Here is a 20449-nt window from a genome sequence, read left to right as displayed (position 1 = left end):
CAGCAAAAAACTACATTTCTTGTCAAACAGTATTCGAACCCAAATGTCCCGCCTCCTATGAACGCCCACTTTCCCAAGCTGAAACTGACAGTCAATCTTGCATCGCACTAAACAGCTTATGAAATACCATAAGAAGAAGAGTACATTGCAGTAACTCGTGGGTGTCACATGATCGGCTATGACATAAAGCATTTATTAGCTTGTCAACAGCGTTGGCTGTCGTTCAATCACAGTAGTTACTCAAGCCCACGTTTGTGATGGCATTTATAAGTCAACTCATTTTACTGTCAGATCTACTGGGTCAAATACAAGTCAAAAAGATTTGGAGCTTGTGAAATAAAGTTTAAAAAGAAATATAATATTCATTACAAATTTACAAACTTACATTTACAAATTACGCATGCAACCAGTAATACAAAACAAATATTTCTGATCATTTCACAAGTTCAAAATCTTATTGATTCTCATTTGATTTCACAGTAATCAATTAAATTAAACTTAATATATTTTATATATCCAATACTGGAAATTATGATTAGATCTTTCAAAAATTATGAGGAGTATTTTTTGAATTGGCCCAAATGCTGGTGAGACACATGATCATCATCGTTGCCTCACAGTTAGAACTGATATCAAAAGCATTCAAGTGCTTTTAAAACACAAGCAAAATATTTTTTGTTGACCTAGATAAATTACAAAGGTATAAAAATGGCTCATATTCTATCACAAATATTAACAATTTTCTGAAACAATGAGTTCTGGAGTTCTAAAAAAAAACAGAAGAAAGCAACCTGTAAAATGTCAGCTCAGTCCAGTGAATCTGATTGGCTGATGAGGTGGTGGTGGTAATGCAGGTCGAGTGGTTCGTGTTGGGCTTCACTCTCAAATCACATCTCAGTGCACTAAACAGTTCACGAGCACCCACAATAAGCCACTCCAAACATTAAGAGGTGTATTTGGTGAACCAGCATCTACTCCAGAGCTAACCATGCAGTGCTCTGTGAGGCTGTCACCATGGCTGCAAGTGTACTATTTAGTGTCCTAGGATGTGGTCTGAGGTGAGCTGTGGTTGTGTCCTCATGTACGTCTGGCCTTCGGTCTCTTAGCCTGACGTTTGGCTTCATCCAGAGCAGCGTTGTCCCCGCTGGCCTGGGCCATGCTCCTCACTCCCTGGATACGGTTCACCAACTGTAACAGGAGGGGGATTACCTGCAAAAAAGAAACATCAAGAAACTCTCTGAAAGGAATTCTGAGAAATGGCACATTAATTATTATAAAACAAGAAAAATGACGTTCTCTGTGATATAACACATTTTAGGCTTGGGTATGATGCAGCTAATTTTCCAGTGAGGTTTATTGCAACTCAAGAAAAGGTCTTTGAACATATTGTGTGCAGCAGGTGAGTATGTACCTTTTCGTGGTTGTATGCTGCCAGCAGCAGCAGCAGAGTGAGGGGCAGAGCTATGTAGGAGCCCTGGGCAACATCCTGGTCAGGCACTTTACGCTGTGGGAAAGCACACAACCTGAGATGAGACAACGATAGAGGAAACATATCTGCACAATTTAGCTCACTATACGTCAGGAAACCTGAACATTTGGTGGGTTTAAACTTTGACTAGAAAGAAGCATCTTACAGAGGGGTTGAAGGTGAGTGTGATGTGCTTGTGGTAGCCGTTGGAGGTGAAGGTGACCTGAGGCAGAGTGAAGTCATACTGGGAGCGGGACAGTGTGGAGTACAGCATCAGCACATAGCTCTAGAGAAGACAGAGAAATATACAGTTGTCTCAACATTAAGGAGAATTATAACCATAGATTAATGTAGACTAGACAATCAGATTTTTGGTTTTAGGAGCCATGAGGAAAACGTGTGAGTCGTTTGGGCCTCACAACAGTGTTTTCCAATAAAGAACAGCAATTCAAGCAGATACCTCTCCATCTCTGTCCAGGGGAGGGAAGTTGAAGAAAAGGGACTGTCCCAGAGAGACGCTGTTGATTGGATTGTCCAGATTGTCACTTTTGTAAAGCTTCACCTGGACAAAGTAATAAAACGTCTACATTGTTAGTTCTGTCCCTTCCTGCTGTTAGAATTGCAGGAATGTTCAATAAAAAAAGGACCAAAGTAGACAGTAGGGATATTTAAGCTAAGTAGTCCTACCGATAGTGTTGCGAGATGTTCAGAGGATGTGTGGACGTTTCCACTGAGGTCAAACTGGTTGATTAGCCTGAAGACGATGATGTTGACCCCTTCAATGTCAGTACTGCCGACCTGAACGGGAACACGGAGCTTAATGTACAAATACAACCCTGGGCTCACTCCAAATGTGAACTGTGGATAACGCTGCCTACAAGTCACTCGGTGTGATAATAACAGAGAATTAAGTGGATTTAAAAGGCATTTCCAGCCTTGCCCGAGAGATTAGGAAGCCTGCACTTTTCAAACAAGCTAGAATTATGAACCAAGAGGTTTAAAAGTGCAATGGGATTACCGCTGCTTTTGTTCTGCAGAGAGAAAGGACCCATGTGATGAGACTGCAGATAAGTTATAATCACAGCGTTCCCACTGTTATGTTAACAATTCAATTACAGATGTTTTCATACCCTCCCATCCAGCTTTCAGTGCCAGGTATGAAAGGAAAAGCACTATGACATTGACAATGTTGTGTTACTAGTTAGACTGGAGGATTAAGAGCGTTATTTAAGTCAGGGGTCAAAAATCTCTCAACAATGTCCATTTAGTAGCTGTTCGGGAGCTTTTGATCATATCTCATGAAATTCATCAGCAAATGGATGAACTTTGACGCTCAACTTTTCAGCAGTGAGAAGCCCTTAAAGTGCACACTGAAAATAAAAGTGAATGTCTAATATTCCATAGCAATAGCAATCACATATACATACAAATATGACTAAACTTAAAATACTTGCTGCAGTGATCACTTGTTGCGAGTTGTAAAATCCTGTTTGTGAGTATTACAAACAGTCATATTACAAACCTACCGTGTGAAACAAGTGAAGCCTTTAATGACTTTGCTTCTTACCTCAATAGCTCTGTGTTGTGGTAAGGCCCTCTCTATGTGGTCGTTGCCTTCTGCTCGCAGCTGAATTAGATATTTGCAACTCGGCTGCAAAGAAACAATATTTTCATTAGGTACTGTAAAAGTCTGTTAATGCCAGCTCAAGTGCTGCTTCCACTTCGTCCTTTAACCTTGCGCTAGTATACTCACCAACAGACCCCTCAGTCTGAAGCGACCCTCCTCATCGGTGACGGTGTCCTCGCTGTACAGGCTACACTCTGCCTGCCCCAACGCCTCCACGGCCACGTCCCTTTCCGGGTCCCCACTCAGAGACTGCACTGCTCCGTAGCAGCTGAGGAACACAGTGTAAGACCCTGATCACCGGCTGTGGACCTTTTTTTGCCGATAGATCCCTTAAACAATCGGCATCAAAGTGCATGTGCTTACCTGTAAGCAGTCTTAATGCCAGTTATGTCGATACTGAGGTTTTGACCTTCCTCCACTGTGATCATCTGAGACACCGGCTCAAAGCGAAACTCCTTCATCATGGGTTTAAAGTAATACTGACCAGGACTCTGAGGGGAGAAAAGCAGTGTTTTTATCAAATGGGAAGCAGAAACATACTTAAGCTAGAATATCCCTACACCACAGAAAATAAAATCATAATGGTGAAAGCAAATTAATCAATTGTTTCATTCATACCAGGTTATTAAAAGTGAGCAGGCCGGTGTTCTGAGTCAACAGATTGGAGCGAAACTGTCCTCCACTCAGAGACAGGAGGACGCCCGATAGGGGAACACCCTCCTCCGATCTAATCTAAAACATTGAAGGAAAGAGAAGGAGAGTACAGGTTATAAGAGGCTGGTGAATACTGAGATGAAACATGTATGGTTTATTGGTCACATTTTACCTTGAAGGTGACGCCAGCCAGAGCGAACGCCTTGAAATGTCCCTGGGTTCCCTCCACAGGACTGAGGACAAAACCTTCTTTACTGGCACTGATGTTGTACTGTCGGTCGCTGTGGAGCGGACCCACACTGGGGGGAAGGGAGGAGCCAAACAGGGTTAGGACTGCCTGCCATGCAGGATGCATACTGTGATTACAATATTCTCCCACAACTAAGTTCCCATAATATATATATATAATAATAATACTGTGTCATAATAGCACACATGCTATTATGACGGAGAAAGACAGTTTCTCCTGCTGCCGTGCCTACATGTACCAAGACGCATAGCGTAGTAATAGTAATAATCGCAATGAACTAAATATTCGTACGCGTAAACCGAACATTAAAACAGTTGAAATTTAAGTTTCTCTCTTACACCAATACGAGACAGGCTTAATTGCCTTGTTAATGTGCTGTAAAACAAAATTCACCAAACTGGTCTTTGATCTGTTTGCACTAACAGGGACTTTTTACTTCTCTGGGCTTGAACAGTAAACTATGTCACTGCAGGTCACTGCAGGTCACTGCAGGTCACACACACACACACACACACACACACACACACACACACACACACACACACACACACACACACACACACACACACACACACACACACACACACACACACACACACACACACACACACACACACACACACACACACACACACACACACACACACACACACACACACACACACACACACACACACACACACACACACACACACACACACACCTTTAGGCACCCTGGAATATGAATGTCTTGCAAGCACAAAAACTTCAAGCAGAACCCTAATATCTGGACTCGTTTTCCTTTCAGCATGACAAAACATTTGAGCTCAAGAATTATGGGAAGGCCGTTTCCAGCTCCCTGTGTTGTAAGCTCACGAACATCCTCCCTCTGGTTTTTATCTCTTGTGTAAAGAGCTGGGTTCTCATACCTGTATGCTCCCATCTCATTAGTGGCCACAGTAATGAGTGGAGCAGCAGCTCCTCTTTCAGTGATGGAGATCTCCACACCCTGGAGCTCTGGTGACACCTTGCCCTCCAGGAAGAGACCTGCGCGCCCTGCGATGTCCACCAGCCGACCTGGACACGACTCTGTGGAGAGAGAGTAATTACTTTGTAGCTCACAGAGGATAGACATTACTTATCTGTTCCTTGTCCATGCAACCCATACCGTGGATATTAGCACTCGTAGACACAGTAGGTTTGTTAAGACTACAGTGTGTGTGTGTACACTTGCCTCCAGTGATAGTGGCTTCTACCTCAGGAGGGTAGAAGAGCAGTTCCTTGGATGACGGTGTCACTGTGATCTTTTCTCCAGCCCTGTACAGTCATACAGTCTGTATTACCTCATTGCATCATCACATGGGTTGAAGACTAAGCAAAACTCCTAGACCTGATAGTATTATTACTAATAAGGATGCAAAATGTAAGGAGTTCCGTTTCATTCCTTCCTGACTACGACGGGTAAACAGTAAGTGGATATGACTCCACTCAGGTCGAGATCTCATCTCTGGTGGTTAGCACACAGCTTGCGTCTGGATATCCTGGCCCTTGCAGGCAGCTTTATTAGAGCTTACGCTACAGTTGGTCTTGATTATCTGCTGGAGGTTCTGATTGGCATCCTGTGGCCTAATCACAGTTCTCGCTCAGATTTCTTTGCCTCACCGGCTGTTTGAATGGAAAAGATGCTGACAGGCAATACGTCAGCTGTGTTTCATATGAACCATCAAGAAGTCCCTAAGGGCTCAAGAGGCTGTGGAAATGGGCTCATCCACAATTGGCATCCCAGGGAGCCTTTTCAACTCGAGTATAACTCGTAACTCACCTTGAACCCTCAATTTGTGAGACCTGGTAGAGTGCAAGAGTTCCTTCCACAAGAATTGTGTATAGAAACTGTTGGGCTGCATTTTATTTCATGGTGAAGGGACAAGGGGTCAGACCCAGTCTCATGCCCATTTCAGGATATACTCCATTACTTGCAATAGCTTTTAGAAGCTGGCCGAGCTGCTTCAATCTTATTGGTTGAGGCAGCTACATCTTTAAACCATGGCCACTTTGTAGTTAGTTGGTACACATTACTTGCTGACAGGTTTGGTAACGTTGTATTTGGTACGACATAAACCGGATGGAACCCAGAAACAAACGCATAGGATTGTCACATTATCTGGCATATTAGTGTGTTTAGGAACATTGTGGATATCATTAAAAGAAGACTTTGAAAGAGAACGCTAACAGCTCATTCCACTTAGCAATGCTGTAAGACATTGAGCCTCAGTATGAGCAAGAGGCCAGTCTTCTTCACACAAAATTGCCATCCTCACTTTTTCTATCTAGCATAGATCAAGGAGTATAAAATGAAAAAGCAGTATAACTGACCTGGCCCAGTACGAGAACTCATAGTGGAAGGGGCCGGTCAGTTCATCAGCCTTCTCTTGGATAGGAGGGCTATCGTCTCTGGCACCGCCGTCCTCTTCAGCAGCGCGGCGCTCTCGTTCCTGGCGGCGCAGTTGAATCTCTTGCAGCTGCTGCTCCTGCCGCTGCTCCTCCAGGCTCCGCAGGGGACCCAGAACCAGCGCCGGCTCACTCTCAATAGATGATCTGACGGAGGGGAGGGAGGAAAGAACAAACATGAGAACTGGACATTTGCAGGAGGATGACCAGCAGCTGATACTAGCACACTCCAGCGTAACCATGTTGAGTCATTACTTGATAGTAACTGTGACATCTAGGATCTTGTCAGTGGTGATAAGCCCAGTCATGTGATGCCGCACTGCGGTGAGGGTCAGGATACTGGGGGCCGAGCTGTTGGACACAGGTTAACAATAGACACTTGGTGGGACTGCAGAGCGGGAGAGCACTTTAACCCAGAAACAAATGGAAACAGCATCTCAATACTTACGTATCGTAGGTGTAGAAGTCCTGCTCAAACTGGTGGCAGGAGCGAGGGGTGACTTTGTAAACACCTAGACAAGCAGTTTTTAGTTGATTAATTACTTTGCTCCAGTTTTATTGGCGAGCCTGACAGACCTTTTGGCTCAAAACACTGTACTATGCACACAGGAACGCTGATATTGTTATGTTCTTGATATGCTAATCCTTGCTATGTTTAACTCATGAGGTCAGGACAATGACCCTCACCAGGTTTCGAGAGGCAGAAGCGGTTGACTCCCTTAGAGAGGTTGTACACGCCAACGTTCTCAGGTTTGCTGCCATCTTGGAAGAACTCCTGTGCAGTCGCAACACATTCAGTTATGATCAGAAGAACAATTGTAACACACACAAGACCCACCAGGTACTGCTTACTCACCAAGGTAATGGCATGGGAGAGGGAGCAGCGCAGGATGTAGCCAATCTGTCTGAACTCCACCCCCAAAGCATCAGAGTCCAGAACCTCCACTTCCGTAGACTTATGCTTCCAGCACCACTCCTCATGAGGAATGCTCACTGGCGGGAGTAAGCACAAGAGGAAACGACCAATAAACAGACTAAAAGTCACATAACAGATGTGAATGTTTGTTGGAACAATTACGTCTGTCACACCAGCCAAGGAGGAAAACCCTCTGAAGCAGTGATCACTACAGGTCCAGGCTTATATTATGAATATCATTATAACAAGATCTTGTCGTCATCTCATCATCAAAGAAAACTTCCTTCACTACTTGGGCCTGGCAATAATACAAGCGGAGTAAACATATCGGAAAAGATGCTGTGTATGGATGCGGCACCAGAAGATACAGAAACATTGGTTGAATAACTGAGCTAATTACTAATTGATTTCCCCACAATCCCGAGAGTAATTGGATTTCTGAATAGAAATATTATTGATAGAATGGAGGAATCAGTTTATAAACAATGGTCATTTTGATTTCCTCTGTCAAAACTTGCATGCTGATTGAAACTACTCACAACCACCAGTTTCTAACAATGATTATTACTAAGTGTCATCGGCAGTGAGTCCTGACCTTTGTATTTCCCTGGTAGAACATCGTCAAAGGAGAAGCTGAGGATGTCACTGCTGCCAGACAGAGCCATTGTCTTCCTCTCTCCCTGCCGACTCACTGGTTGCAGGGTTACCGACAGGTCATCACAGGAGGCTGGAGGTCAACGAGAGGACAACCACACAATAATGTTATATATTTAAGGAGTTGAAGCCATATTTCAGACAAAAAACCAAATGGTCTTCCAGAAACAAATGAACAGGTCCTCACCTAAACAGTAGACTTTTCCAGAGACTGAAGCCATGAATTGGGTGAAAAGCAGGTCTGTGAGGGGCCGGTCCACAAGGGAGACCTCCAGGGCCTGAGGCTGCAGAGCAAGGCCCGCCTTCACCTCCGGCTCGGGGAGCGATACCTGAACACAGTGAAATATAACCAAAGCTACCTTGTTAAAAGCCAAGTATTTTAATCACTACTATACAAGCACTGAAATAAAATTGAAACTGTGGGCCAATCAAATGTCAGTTTCGGACTGACAACCTAAAAACATGATGCTTCCCCTCACGCCTGTCGTGATGCTGCCAGTCTTACATGGACACTGTAGTCTCCAGGTTTGGCCTGAAAGCAGAAGGCCCCCTGAGGATCGGAGTCGATGGTCCTGCTGGAGGCCTTGTCCTGGCCTTGGTGCGTCAGAGTGACCTTGTAGCGGCCCTGCTGCTTCATGCCCTCAGGCAAGCGGCTGATGGAGATCTGGCCACACACACTGAACCTGTGTGGGACCAACAAAAGAGTTTAGATCAAGCTAATTAGCAAAGTGGTTACATGAAAAACCAAGCTGAGAGCAGGGAGGCTGATGTTTTAGAATTCATTTTAAAACATGTATGATGTAAGAATTTGATTTCTTTGTGAAAATGTATTTAGGCCAGACGTACCCAGCTGTGATGATGTCAGGAAGTTGGGGTGTGTTGGGGGCGATCTTCACTGTGATTGGCTCAAAGAGCATGAGCTCCTTGCTGGCCCGAATAGTGTATGTACCAGCTGTCATGTTCTCCAACCGGAAAGAACCGTCCTCCTTGCTGACGACTGAGGACAGAACAGCAAAGTAAGCTAGAGTGTTAAAATGTGTTTATTATATTATGTGTTTAAATATTTAGATATTTTTGTCGCTTTTAAAACTAAAGCATGGAGTCTTCTAGTATGGCTACCTTTGATCTGATTGTTGATGGACACTGTGGCATCGGGGACACCTTCCCCACCCACACTGTTGAGAACTCGGCCGGTCACAGAGAAGCCCATGACGCGGAAGATGGGCTGCGTGTAACGCAGAAGAAAAAGCATTACATGACAAAAGGCGGTACTGTGGATAAAATGCAAGATGACGACTAAAACTAAATCTAGTATTGAGATATTAGATTCTTTACCTCCAGTTTCAAACTGTTGTGTTCCACGTTGAAATTCATCCTAGAAGGAGCTACATCAAATGTGATCCTTTCTCCACGGTAGAAGGGCACCTGAAGGGAAGGAGTTCACACAAGCAGAATTAGCTAAATGTAATCCAATTATGCTTCTCCATTTTCCAGCAATACACACTCGATGTATTTGCATTCATTAATTATCGTACTATATGGTAGTTTTAGTGGTAATAGCAGGGTTTGCCATGTACTGGATTACAGCATGATGTAATACAGTTTGTCAACATGCAAGTATATATATATATATATATTTAAAAAAAATTTAAAAAAGAAATCTGTTGTTCATTTATATAAGGACAACGCAAACAAATGGCATGCTAGACAGTGTAATATTATCTATGGATATCAGCCTAGCTGTTATGGTTCTCTTTACAACGCATAACTGCCATTTAAAATTACCGCTGCTCCTTCAAAATAAAAGCAATCAATTGGGGAAACTGGCTTTTATTGTCACAGTAAAGCACTGTAATCGTCATTGAAATATTCCTGAGAGTAGTGGAACAAGAGGAAACAGCCACAGTGAGCTGTTAGATGAAGAGCTGCAACACACACACACGAGCACGCACGCACACACGCCTTCTTCTGCTTTGTGAAAAACTTACCACGGTGTACTCGCCGCTGGCCAGTGAGGGGAAGACGAAGGTCCCATCTTCCCTGGATAAAGCGCTGCACAGGTAGACCAGGGAGCTGTCCCCAGAATCTGCCCCCTCCACTGGAGACATGTTACAGCCCCCAATGTCCTGAACACACATGAATAAATATGGCGCATTAACTTAGTTTTGTGTTTATATTTCATACAAAATTCCATGATATTCCAGGAATAGCCTACATCTAAAATGAATGTATACCGACTTCCACCAAATAATGCAGGACAGGTGAGACTAGCCCTCCGCAATTATCTGTTTTGACTCCTCACAGTTTCTAAACAAATATTAAAGTGTTGGTTTACCTCTTTCTTGACATTGGCTGAGTACAGCAGGAAGGTGACCTCTTTCATGGGCTCCCCATCACTGCGGACCTCCCCCGAGGCATCGTAGCCTCCGACGACCAGAAGGTCGACGGCCGGGGCATTGGCATTGGAAACGAGCACTGAGGTGGTGCTCTATAGGGAGATGGAGAAGGTCACCATGGAAGTTACCGTGAGGATGAGAATGATGTCCCCGTCAGGAGCAGTGAGATTACATCTGGAGATCATGAGCTATAAACCTGGTGAGCTGATCAAATTAAAAAGGCCGCTGAAGTGACGTTACCAACCTGCTCCAGAGTCCAGGAGGGATGGGCAGCTGTGATGTCATAATTTCCAGGGAGTACTTTTAAAAAGGTATACCTGTTTTAGGAAGATCAAATAAGGAAAGCCATTGAAACAGCAAACAATTTTAGAGACATATGTTTACTACAGAATAACAAGTGTAGCACCTTAACAAAAAGAAGGTTGAGAGCCACTTACTTTCCTCCAGGCTGTGTGAGGACACTCTGAAGTCGCTCCTCTGTTCCCGCTCGAGTGAGTTTGACTTCTACACCAGCTGGACCCAGGAGATGGCCTTTACTCAGAACCTGGAGAGAGAGAGAGAGAGAGATTTATGACATTAATTCATTCATATACCCCCTTTGTGCACAGATACACTTTTAAGGTGTTCAAGACTAAATGTTTCCATCAATGAGGCATGAAATCCTTCAGAATGCTCACCGCTCCGGACACTGAAAAGCCAGTGAAAACAAAGTTGATGTCTTCTTCTTTTGTACAGATGTCACTCACTCCATCCACATGGAGGTCAACACTGGTCGGCTCTGGTGAGAGAAAACAATAAATAAAAGTCATAAACCCAAAAATGAAGCAAGAACAAAGATAATAGCATTTGGTGGACAACAGCTGTTGTGATAAATTGGGAGGATGAAGCCATTGTATAATCTTACCAAAGCTCCACCCAAGAGGTGGCTCGATCTTCAAAACAAAGTCTCCCTGTGTGAAAGAGACACGTCCATAGATTACAATCATTAGTTGGAGAAAACAAAAAGAGTTATAAGTTCTCAACGGAGTGGATCTCGTACCTTGTCATAGAGAGGGATCATGAAGTAGCCATTGATTGGAGCACAATCCGTTTGATATTTCAAGGAACCTTGTTTGGTGTACAGTTTGATCTGATGGTGAAAGAAGACAAAAACAGATCAATACATTATTCTGATTACTAAACCGGAACTGGTGAGGCAGGGTACGGCTTCTGTTGCTTTCACGCCAACACTACGTCAAGTAATTAGTATCAGCTGTCATTCACACACGGACCAGTCTATCTGGGGTTTAGCGTTAGTTAATGTCACTAATTAAGCAAATGGCTAATCCGATGGAGCCTGTGAATGAGCAGGGATTAGGCGAGCACTTAACGTACTCCTCTCCAACAGACGTAGTTCACGTTTAGGAGTGAACCGCGTTTAACACAAATAATGTACAACAACGGTGATATTAAATAACATAGCGGGGGTTTCAGTCGACCGTGGCCGCGCAGAGAAAGCATCCGCAGCAGCGAGCTAGCACATAGCTACATTGACGTAAAACCAACGTCGCACACATTGTGCCAATGTGTGTTTGCCGGCGAGAGAAAGCCGACCGCGAGGTAAAGTAGACCGCTGCTGCTGCGGTGGTGGTTTCATTCAAACTGCAACTGAACCAAATGTCCAGCCTCCGCCTAACCTTCAGCTCACTACGATGAAGCAGCTAGCTGCTAGCTAGCCAGCCCGAGGGTTGCGCTCTCACCTCGATCAGCGAGTAATTGATCTCAACGTCGGATTTCACGAAGCCGCCGCATGCCACCACTATGTCGTCGGAGGAGACGGTCAAGAACTGGGAATAGGTGATGCAGAATAACACCCAGAGGGCTCCCACGTCCGCCCGAATAGTAATTCTCAACATTTTTAGCTGACTGATCTCTCGATGAGCCGAGCAACAGCACGCTGCCTCCGGTTCCGTACCAGCTGAGCTGCTGTCAAGGACCGAGCAAAGCGCCGGGAGCAGCGACCTCTGCTGGGTTGGAGGTGGTACCGCAGCGTGAGGGCCGTTTTGTCAGGAAAAAAAAAGATTGACGATTGTTTGGCCAATTTCAGTATTTATTGTCCAGTCACCACAGTTATATACAAAATGCGCCCTAATAAAGTAAAACAGCATTTATTCCCTAAATCTGCCAAATTGTACCAGCACCCACCATCCACAAGTCATCCTAGAGAAACAAACCAGTTTTGTGTAGCCTTTATTTTTTTATCTTCCAGTTGAAATGATAAATTGTGTAAAAATACTGGATAAATATCTTACAGCTAAGATCTATATTAATAACTTACTGTCTGGGGACATAGTTGCCCACTTTCCCCACACCCTTTTCAAGAATCAGACGAGATTCAAAAGTTATGTCAACAGTCTAAAATGTGGATTTAGATATTTAGTGATCCACTTTTTAAGGATTATTGCAAAAGTCAAAACGTTTGGTTTGATATAGAACAGTGTTTATTGGGAGTGAAATGAATTGTGTACCCCATCCACTTGTATATTTCAAGATACAAAGAAGTATCCACCAAGTTGGATTATTCTTTTTTTCTTTCAAAATACAAGTGTTTGTTGTATTTTTTGTTTGTTTTTGTTTGGTTGATAAGCAAGTATGTATGATGTATCTTTTATGTACAGTATTTAGGAAAGTTATATCAAATCGTTAAAATCAGTCATAGAAATGGTTACAGATCATTATTTTTGAAATGTATTAGTTATTTGCAGTAGAAATAAAGAAAAAGAAATGTACACTTTTATTGATCCCTGTGGGGAAATTCTGCATTTGACCCATCCTTAGGTATTAAGGAGCAGTGAGCTGCAGTGAAGCTCCCGGGCATAGAAAATTACAACCAAGTACTATAGTGTTTTTAATAATGATGAATGGTGAAAACACACAATGAAGAGACTAACATAAACACAAAAGTTAAAAAAAAGTAAGAAAACACTAGTGTTAATACATTTAAAGTGCATAGAATTGAGAACGTTAAGTCAAGTCCTTCTCAGAAGGAAAAGATGCGTGCCACAAGAAGAAAAACACCACAAACCATCTGACCAGCAATGATTATTCTGGTTTAAAAATACTTGAACATTGTGGCCTCCTAATAGTTTTATGATAATGAGATTGTCAACAAAAGAACACAAAAAAAGGCAACACATAAATGTAAGCAAGTCCATAGCCACTCACATAATTTAAGATATTCATTTGGTTTTAAAATCCAGTCCGTCTGTCCCGTCTCTGGTCTGTAACATCCGGCCCTTGCCTCACACATGTGTGGAGGAGTCATGAAGTGAGTGTGCCAGAAACACACCTTCATCAAAATTGTTGGAGAAGCTGGTGTGATAGCTGGGGCTGCTTCTGCTGCTGCTTTTGCGGGGTTGAGATTTGGACACCGGTGATTTGATAGCTGAGAGCCTCTGGGCCTGGCACAGCTTTTGGATCAAGAAATGCTTATCACGGCCTTCCTGGGAAACAAAAATGACACCGATAGTAGATCCCATCTTTTGTGTGTAAAAACTAAAATGCTCACAAATAACTCGACTTGTTTCTTGAAAACCTACCATGGCTAGCTGCTCCCTTAGTTGGTTAATAACTCTCTTGTGAGCTCCAGCTAGTGCGATCACATAAAACATGGCCAAACTGCAGGGGAAAAGCAAAGCGTTGAAAATTACAACCAAAGAGAGAAAAGACCACTTGTTATTAACAGTTAAATGCTGCAATACCTGACGGACACACGTACCACGTGACAACAAAGAAGGAGACAGCGAAGGCCTCTGAGGAGAGAGCGAAGAGGAGTGTTTTGATTCCATGAGGCAGCTCAGATACTGTAGCTGGCAGCACCTCCCAGGAGGTGTTGTAATTAACAAACGGTCCACAGGCCTGGGAAGAGTTTATCCTGTGCAACAAGAAACAGGTGCACAAGGCACGTGTAAACAGTAGCAACGAGCGATGCATCATTGATTTAGTCGGTGAAATGCAGGAGAAGGAGACGACAAATATCATGTCTCCATGGTATGTTTAACAGCAAAAACCAAGAGATAAGTATCAACATGGCCAATGAACTGAAGTATAAACATAACACGCGTATTGACAGCGCATTACTCACTGAGCCACACTAAAAGAGACGGGCAGACAGGCCAGAGCAAGGCCGATCAGCAGCACAACCAGGAAGAAGAAGTTGGAGCTGGAAGCTCGGAACGGACGTGTGGCCGGACGGCAGTTGGCCATCAATGAGACCTAAAACAAAGAGCAGGTGGAACATCGCACACTTCAACAACATCGGATTTTGATCTGTGTAAAGAAAATGTAATAATCAACCAACCTTTTTGATATAGAAGATAAAGAAGTATTTAATCGTGCAGATGGCCGGCAGCATTGGGCTGTAGAACGTGCCGATCCAGCAGATGGTCTGACCGTAGACGATCTCGAGCACGTTCTGAGGGATAGCAAACTCCTGCTGGCCCCACCACTTAGCCAGGCCACAGTCACAGTAATTCACTATCAGCCTGGGAAGGGAGGAGTAACACAAGGGCACTGTTACAAATGACTAAAGAACAAAAGGTGAGCAAGACTTCCACCTAAAAGTATTAGGCAAGAAGATTTTTTTTAAAAAAGATGAGAACTTACTTCCTGGGAAACTCCACAAAGATTGTGACTGCGATAATGATGATGAAGTCAAAGATGGTGAGTTTGTACATCTCCTGGCCCACATGGGTCTCCCAACACTGTGGACAACAAATAAACAAGTAAATATATATATATATATATATATATATATATATATATATATATATATATATATATTACCATGACATTGTTGGGAGGTATGTTACAGTTTAAGAATGCATTATAAATTGGAAACCCAAACAAGTGACAAAGGACTGAACACATGGTGCTCACTTAGCAATGAAGGGAATATTTTATCAAGACCAAAAAAAAAATAATCGCATATCTTTGTAGTTATAATTTAACTAATGCACATGTACAATCTTAACTGTGATCTTAATAGCTTTGCAACCCCTTCAATAGTTCCAGGAAGTCAATAAGCATTGAGCTACAGGTATGCACGTTGACACAGAGATAAAAGTGGGTTTGATTCTGGCACTTTTGTGTATTATTCAAAGGGATCACTGTATACAAGAAATGTCACCATCAAGTTTTTTTTGTAGGCGCTCAGCAGAGTTGATGATGACTGCAGCTTAACGGGTCAAAACACGTATGTGACAGCCGATGTAAAATAAAGGATGGGATCGGGCACACTGTAGCTCAATAACTGGTACCAATCAATTTTGAAATGCTTTAAATGAGCCCAATTCGGGACCTCCCTATTGCGTATTGCAATGGAATGGAGAAACATGACTTACAGAGTAAAGCTTATGGTTATAGCCACAAATGCAGGGCTCCTGTTCACATGTAGTGATCTGAGACCAGAGAGAGAAGAGCAGAACCCCAATACTGGTCAACCGCATGAAGACACACCTGGAAGGACAACAAGGACAACAATGAATTGAGGACATCTTTTTCCCAGTTTTACACATTTGTCATTACCGACTATGTATTAAATCCTTTTTGCATCATCCTTTCATGGCAGAAGATATACCACTTGTCTCCTAATGCAATTACTTTTCAAGGACACCTTTAGCAGTAAGGGATGAGTGAGTGGTCAATGAATGGAAGTCCACTGTACCTCATCAGCGTGAAGCGGATCTCAAACGCAGGTGAGTAGTCCTCGTAATTGATGATAACAGAGAAGAGGAGGGGGGTGATGAAGTTGGCCATGGTGATAACAATTGAGGGTAGATACTCATAGATGAGATCCACAATGAAATTGTCCTGCAATCAAGCAAAAAGTGTTTATGTTTAAGTTTTTATCTTAAAAGAAAAAGAACGAGTGATATCACTCAAACAAAATCTGGATCTAAGTGCATTCCTTTGAAGGAAGTTTCTAGCGGCAACAAGCAGTTACATGGAAAGAAGGATAATAATAATAAAAGGCTGAAGAGGGGGTCAAGGACATCAGCAACATTTCATTACCTTTATCTTATCCATCTGTACTTTCTGGGAGAAGATGGTGGCTTCATAAATGCTGTAGAAGCAACTAGCCAGGACGCCGATGACAAAAAGGTTGAGAATGAGGCGGATAAGGTAAATCCGACATCTCTCTTTACGTGTGCGATCTGCTATTTTCTGTTTGATCCTCTCCTCCTCCAAATCTGTCTGGGAATATAAGAATATGCAATTTTAGGACGAGGCAGACAAACATTTAGTGGATACAAAGATTAAACATTTGCAACAAACAACTAAATTCGGAGGAAAATAAATTATAAATCAGTCATCATGCCTGAGAAGAGCTTTTTGAAAGGCTCTTAAATATAAAACATGCTGAAGAAAATAAGGAGGTAGAAATCTTACACTTGTTCTATACGGCATAGAGCTTCATTATTTTCCGATACTATGCTGGTACTGAGGTTTACACTGTACTCTGAGCATGCTCTTCTGTCCCACAAAACATCTTGTTCAATACTGAACCACTAATGAATGAACAATCATTAACAACTAACCCTGAGCTCGTAGAGCAAACTGCTTCTCTTCAACCGCACTGCGTTCTCGTTGGTGATGCAGAAGTCCCAGCCAGAAAAGATCTTGTTGCAAAAGCTCTGAAAGCGATCCTCATCCTGAACCAGGTTACGTTTGAATCCCGTGGCAGACCTTGAAGAGAAGTTATTCGCGTGTAACATTTCCAGAAACTTCCAGTTAATTCCCCATGATTTTCAGTCTTTTTTTTTTACCTTTTAACTATCCAGATGAGACTGAGGAACAGGTAGGCTATAGTGACCAGCAGGTAGGCCAGCGGCAAATTGTAAGTGGTCTTTGGAAAGTGGATTTTGTCCACTTTGTAGTAGCCATAGAACAGATAGGTTTGTTCCAGAAAGCCCTGCAGATGAAGCACCAAAGATGAGTGAAGAAACCAAATGCAAACCTCGCTTGAATCCATTCAATTTGAAGTGACTTACTCCACCAGACAGCAGATCAGTAATGTGCTCATGAAAGATGACCAGACCTCGACGGGCGCTGCTTGGATAAACAGTGCACAAACCTCCTGCAGTAAAACACAGGCACAAACAAGCTGAAGACTATGCACTGCCTTGTTTATGCTCAAGGTTGAAACAAGCAGGTATCCGCTCACCGTCATTCTGGTTGTAGGTGATATTTGCTGAAGCGTTCGGGGCTATGATGATGGGTAACATGACGAAGCTGAACATGAGCAAAAAGATGATCAAGTTGAGCATGACCAGGAAGCGCAGGAAGGAGAAGTAGGACAGAATACCTGTGCCGAACATCCCTATTGAGTGGAAAGGAGAAGAGAGGGAGACATTTCCTTTTGGGAAAACAATATCACAATTGGGACACACTTTTTGTTAGAGCAAAAGTGTGTGTGTACTCATGTGGGCAATCAATAAATGCCTCTGAGGAACAGGACAGTCCATCTCATTTTTAATTCTCTTACCCTCGATCAGGTGGATGTCTCCCCTCCAGAGTTTCAAAGAGCTCAGCCATTCATGGGCATCATCCCCCAGCCTCCTCAGATACCTGCGTGTGCTTTGCACCCGCTGGCCCAAACTGCTGAGCTCTCGATTCTCCTCCAAGCGCTGTGTTCTAACATACAAACACAATATTTTTTGAGAAGTGTTGGCGATATGATACTTGTTAAACATAGTCAACAATAAAAAATGAGTTGAACCTTTTGAACAGGTCTGTTTAACATCTTTTTTTTCTCCTACTTGTCTCGGCGTTTCTCGGCCATGGTCTTGGGTTGTTCCCTGATGGGTCTCTGAGCCATCAGACTCTTCTGCTTCTCCTCATTTCTGCTGACGGTGCTCAAGCCCCATTTCCCGCTGCCAGAGGAGCCAAGTCGTGCTCTGGAGCTGCTTCTTCGCTTGGAGCCAACAGTTGATGACTTTCTGCGGTACAGCAGGGACTGGTAGCTGGGGAGCTGGTCCAACAGCGGGTTACTATTGACTCTTCCACTGTGATCAGTGTAGAAGACTAGAACATGTAAATATATATATATATATATGATTAGATCATAAAGAGTCAATTATATTGTATTGTACACTGGACTGAAGTCAGTTAAAGTTGTATTGACAGATGGAGATAATGTCTCAAGACAGACAATTGAACAAAAGAAGAAGAAGAAAAACAACAAAACACAGCTGCCAACCTTTGTGTACAATTCAAATCCACTGGGGTTAGATACTGGTCACAATTTCAGTCAAAATCAGAATATGAAGCCTCATCATTCTTGTCTTAAAATGACTTCCCATAGAAGCCTTCAGATGGTAGCCTACTTGTGTCTGCCATAAGCAACTTTCCCAATAAAAACAGTTGTGAATAATAATTGAGATAGACATGTCGGTAGGTAGTTGTATATTATAAATTGAATCCCCATATTAATATCTTGAGTGGGACTGGGTCATGGATGCTGGGTAACATGACTGACACTTGGTGTGACGGCAAGAAGCAGATGTTTCACATGGGAGTGTCTCCGGTTCCAAAGCACTGCTTGTTATTAAGTAACGCCACTAGTTGAAACAAGCGAGCAGCCACCACAAACAATGTCGTCTCTCTGTCTGTTCATCCAGCAGCAGAATAACAACAAGTTACACCAAGAAGCACACTCAGCGAGTGTTGATGCGGCAAAGAGACGAAACCAAACAACTCCTTCAACGATGTAACAAAACCAAAAGGCCCTTTTTTTTAAAATTATTATTTCCGAGCAGGTCAGAGATGTTTTCGGCTGCGGGCTGTTAGTCTGAGGCTAGCCTCGTTAGCCGTTAGCTCGCGATGTTTGACATGGCCGAGCGAACTTATCGAGAAGCAAAACGTCAGCTGCGAACACGAGTATCGCGCTGACTAACTTCAAGTTTACCTGAGTCGACCTCCATGGTGTCCGTCTGTGAAAAGAATACAAATGTCTACTTATTGGATACTATTAGTAAACAATTGAGCGAGAAGACTTTAGTTCCACAGGGAGTTGGCTCTCCGCTGTCAGGAAGACAACCTCTCCTGCGTCCCACTGGAGGCTACTTCCTGAAGGAGGATCGTGGAGCCACCTTCAACTCACCGCCGTAGAGTTGCATGGTTTCATCTCATTCTGCCTCTTTCCTATCTTTCGTATTTTCTTCAGTCTTATTATACTGGTTAAACATATAGAGTGTATTTGGATGAATTCATGTCCATTGCAACTTTTTTAAACCCTCATCTACTGTACAAAGTTGTGTTAGATTGTTAGAAAAATAAATGTAAACTCTAAGAGAAAGAGTTCGCGTTTTGGTTGCTAAATGGGACACATTTAAAAAAACAATGGCACCTATTCTATCTATCTATCTATCTATCTATCTATCTATCTATCTATCTATCTATCTATCTGACACGTGTTTTTATGTTTTTAACCATAAGTGACTTTTTAACTGCAATGATTATACCTGTGTCCTCGTTTTTGTATTTTGTATATTGTTGTTGTATTTGTGTGTGTTGCTGTATGGACTCATGAGTCTGAAATAAAAGAAAATATCTATCTATCTATCTATCTATCTATCTATCTATCTATCTATCTATCTATCAATATATATATATATATATATATATATATATATATATATATATATATATATATATATATATATATATATATAATTTATTGCCATGTCTTTGTAGAAAACTTCAATAAGTGAACATCATAAGTAAACCTTTAGCAGATAACACATGGACTCTTGGACATCTACCTTAATTAAGTCCTGGATGCCAATTAAAATATCAACCTTAGGGGTTTAATTATTGTGACACAATCCAAAGTGACCACATGGGATTTCCATGGCCTTTCCTGAGGCAGTGGACTTTTACCTTTATGAGCTCAGCACACCCTTCCTGGTAGCCAGACAGTCCTTTGTAACTCACTGACGGTGTTTCTCAGGCTGATTCACAGGTCCCTCCTCTGGCTTGAACTGTGAAAAAGACTAGAAGCCACTTTCCTCAAACC

General features: G+C 42.7%; 2 protein-coding genes across 7 annotated transcripts; both read right to left on the bottom strand.

The window, feature by feature from the left end:
* Positions 1–155: 155 nt before the first annotated feature.
* On the bottom strand, positions 156–12353 carry nomo (nodal modulator). The gene is made up of 31 exons (XM_034526669.1): positions 12132–12353; positions 11432–11521; positions 11297–11342; positions 11070–11170; positions 10830–10936; positions 10637–10709; positions 10332–10484; positions 9985–10122; positions 9332–9421; positions 9116–9221; positions 8843–8993; positions 8502–8679; positions 8184–8325; positions 7938–8069; positions 7283–7419; positions 7114–7201; positions 6875–6938; positions 6682–6777; positions 6352–6573; positions 5213–5295; positions 4908–5067; positions 3922–4048; positions 3714–3827; positions 3459–3586; positions 3222–3363; positions 3036–3119; positions 2156–2266; positions 1929–2030; positions 1635–1754; positions 1412–1504; positions 156–1209 (listed from the first exon to the last, which is right to left on the bottom strand). Exons 1-31 carry the CDS (start codon positions 12285–12287, stop codon positions 1078–1080), a joined length of 3666 nt encoding a protein of 1221 aa, XP_034382560.1. The 5' UTR covers positions 12288–12353; the 3' UTR covers positions 156–1077.
* Positions 12354–13147: 794 nt separating this feature from the next.
* On the bottom strand, positions 13148–19502 carry LOC117726452 (transmembrane channel-like protein 7). Of its 6 annotated transcripts, none has more exons than XM_034526789.1 (16): positions 19340–19502; positions 18192–18456; positions 17918–18066; positions 17597–17752; positions 17424–17509; positions 17199–17344; positions 16971–17118; positions 16444–16626; positions 16097–16242; positions 15774–15888; positions 15037–15134; positions 14732–14915; positions 14516–14646; positions 14150–14305; positions 13971–14049; positions 13148–13874 (listed from the first exon to the last, which is right to left on the bottom strand). In XM_034526789.1, exons 1-16 carry the CDS (start codon positions 19353–19355, stop codon positions 13674–13676), a joined length of 2259 nt encoding a protein of 752 aa, XP_034382680.1. In that variant the 5' UTR covers positions 19356–19502; the 3' UTR covers positions 13148–13673. The 6 variants fall into 6 exon arrangements, 5 of the variants coding, with proteins under 5 accessions (XP_034382680.1, XP_034382800.1, XP_034382790.1 ...); XM_034526909.1 differs by lacking the exon at positions 19340–19502 and having other exon boundaries at positions 17597–17664; positions 17738–17752; positions 18192–18309; XM_034526899.1 differs by lacking the exon at positions 19340–19502 and having other exon boundaries at positions 17597–17664; positions 17738–17752; positions 18152–18308.
* Between the last annotated feature and the right edge of the window lie 947 nt (positions 19503–20449).

Source organism: Cyclopterus lumpus, chromosome 1, assembly GCF_009769545.1.
Source record: "Cyclopterus lumpus isolate fCycLum1 chromosome 1, fCycLum1.pri, whole genome shotgun sequence".
NCBI lineage: Eukaryota > Metazoa > Chordata > Actinopteri > Perciformes > Cyclopteridae > Cyclopterus > Cyclopterus lumpus.
This window is presented reverse-complemented; position numbering and strand designations above follow the sequence as displayed.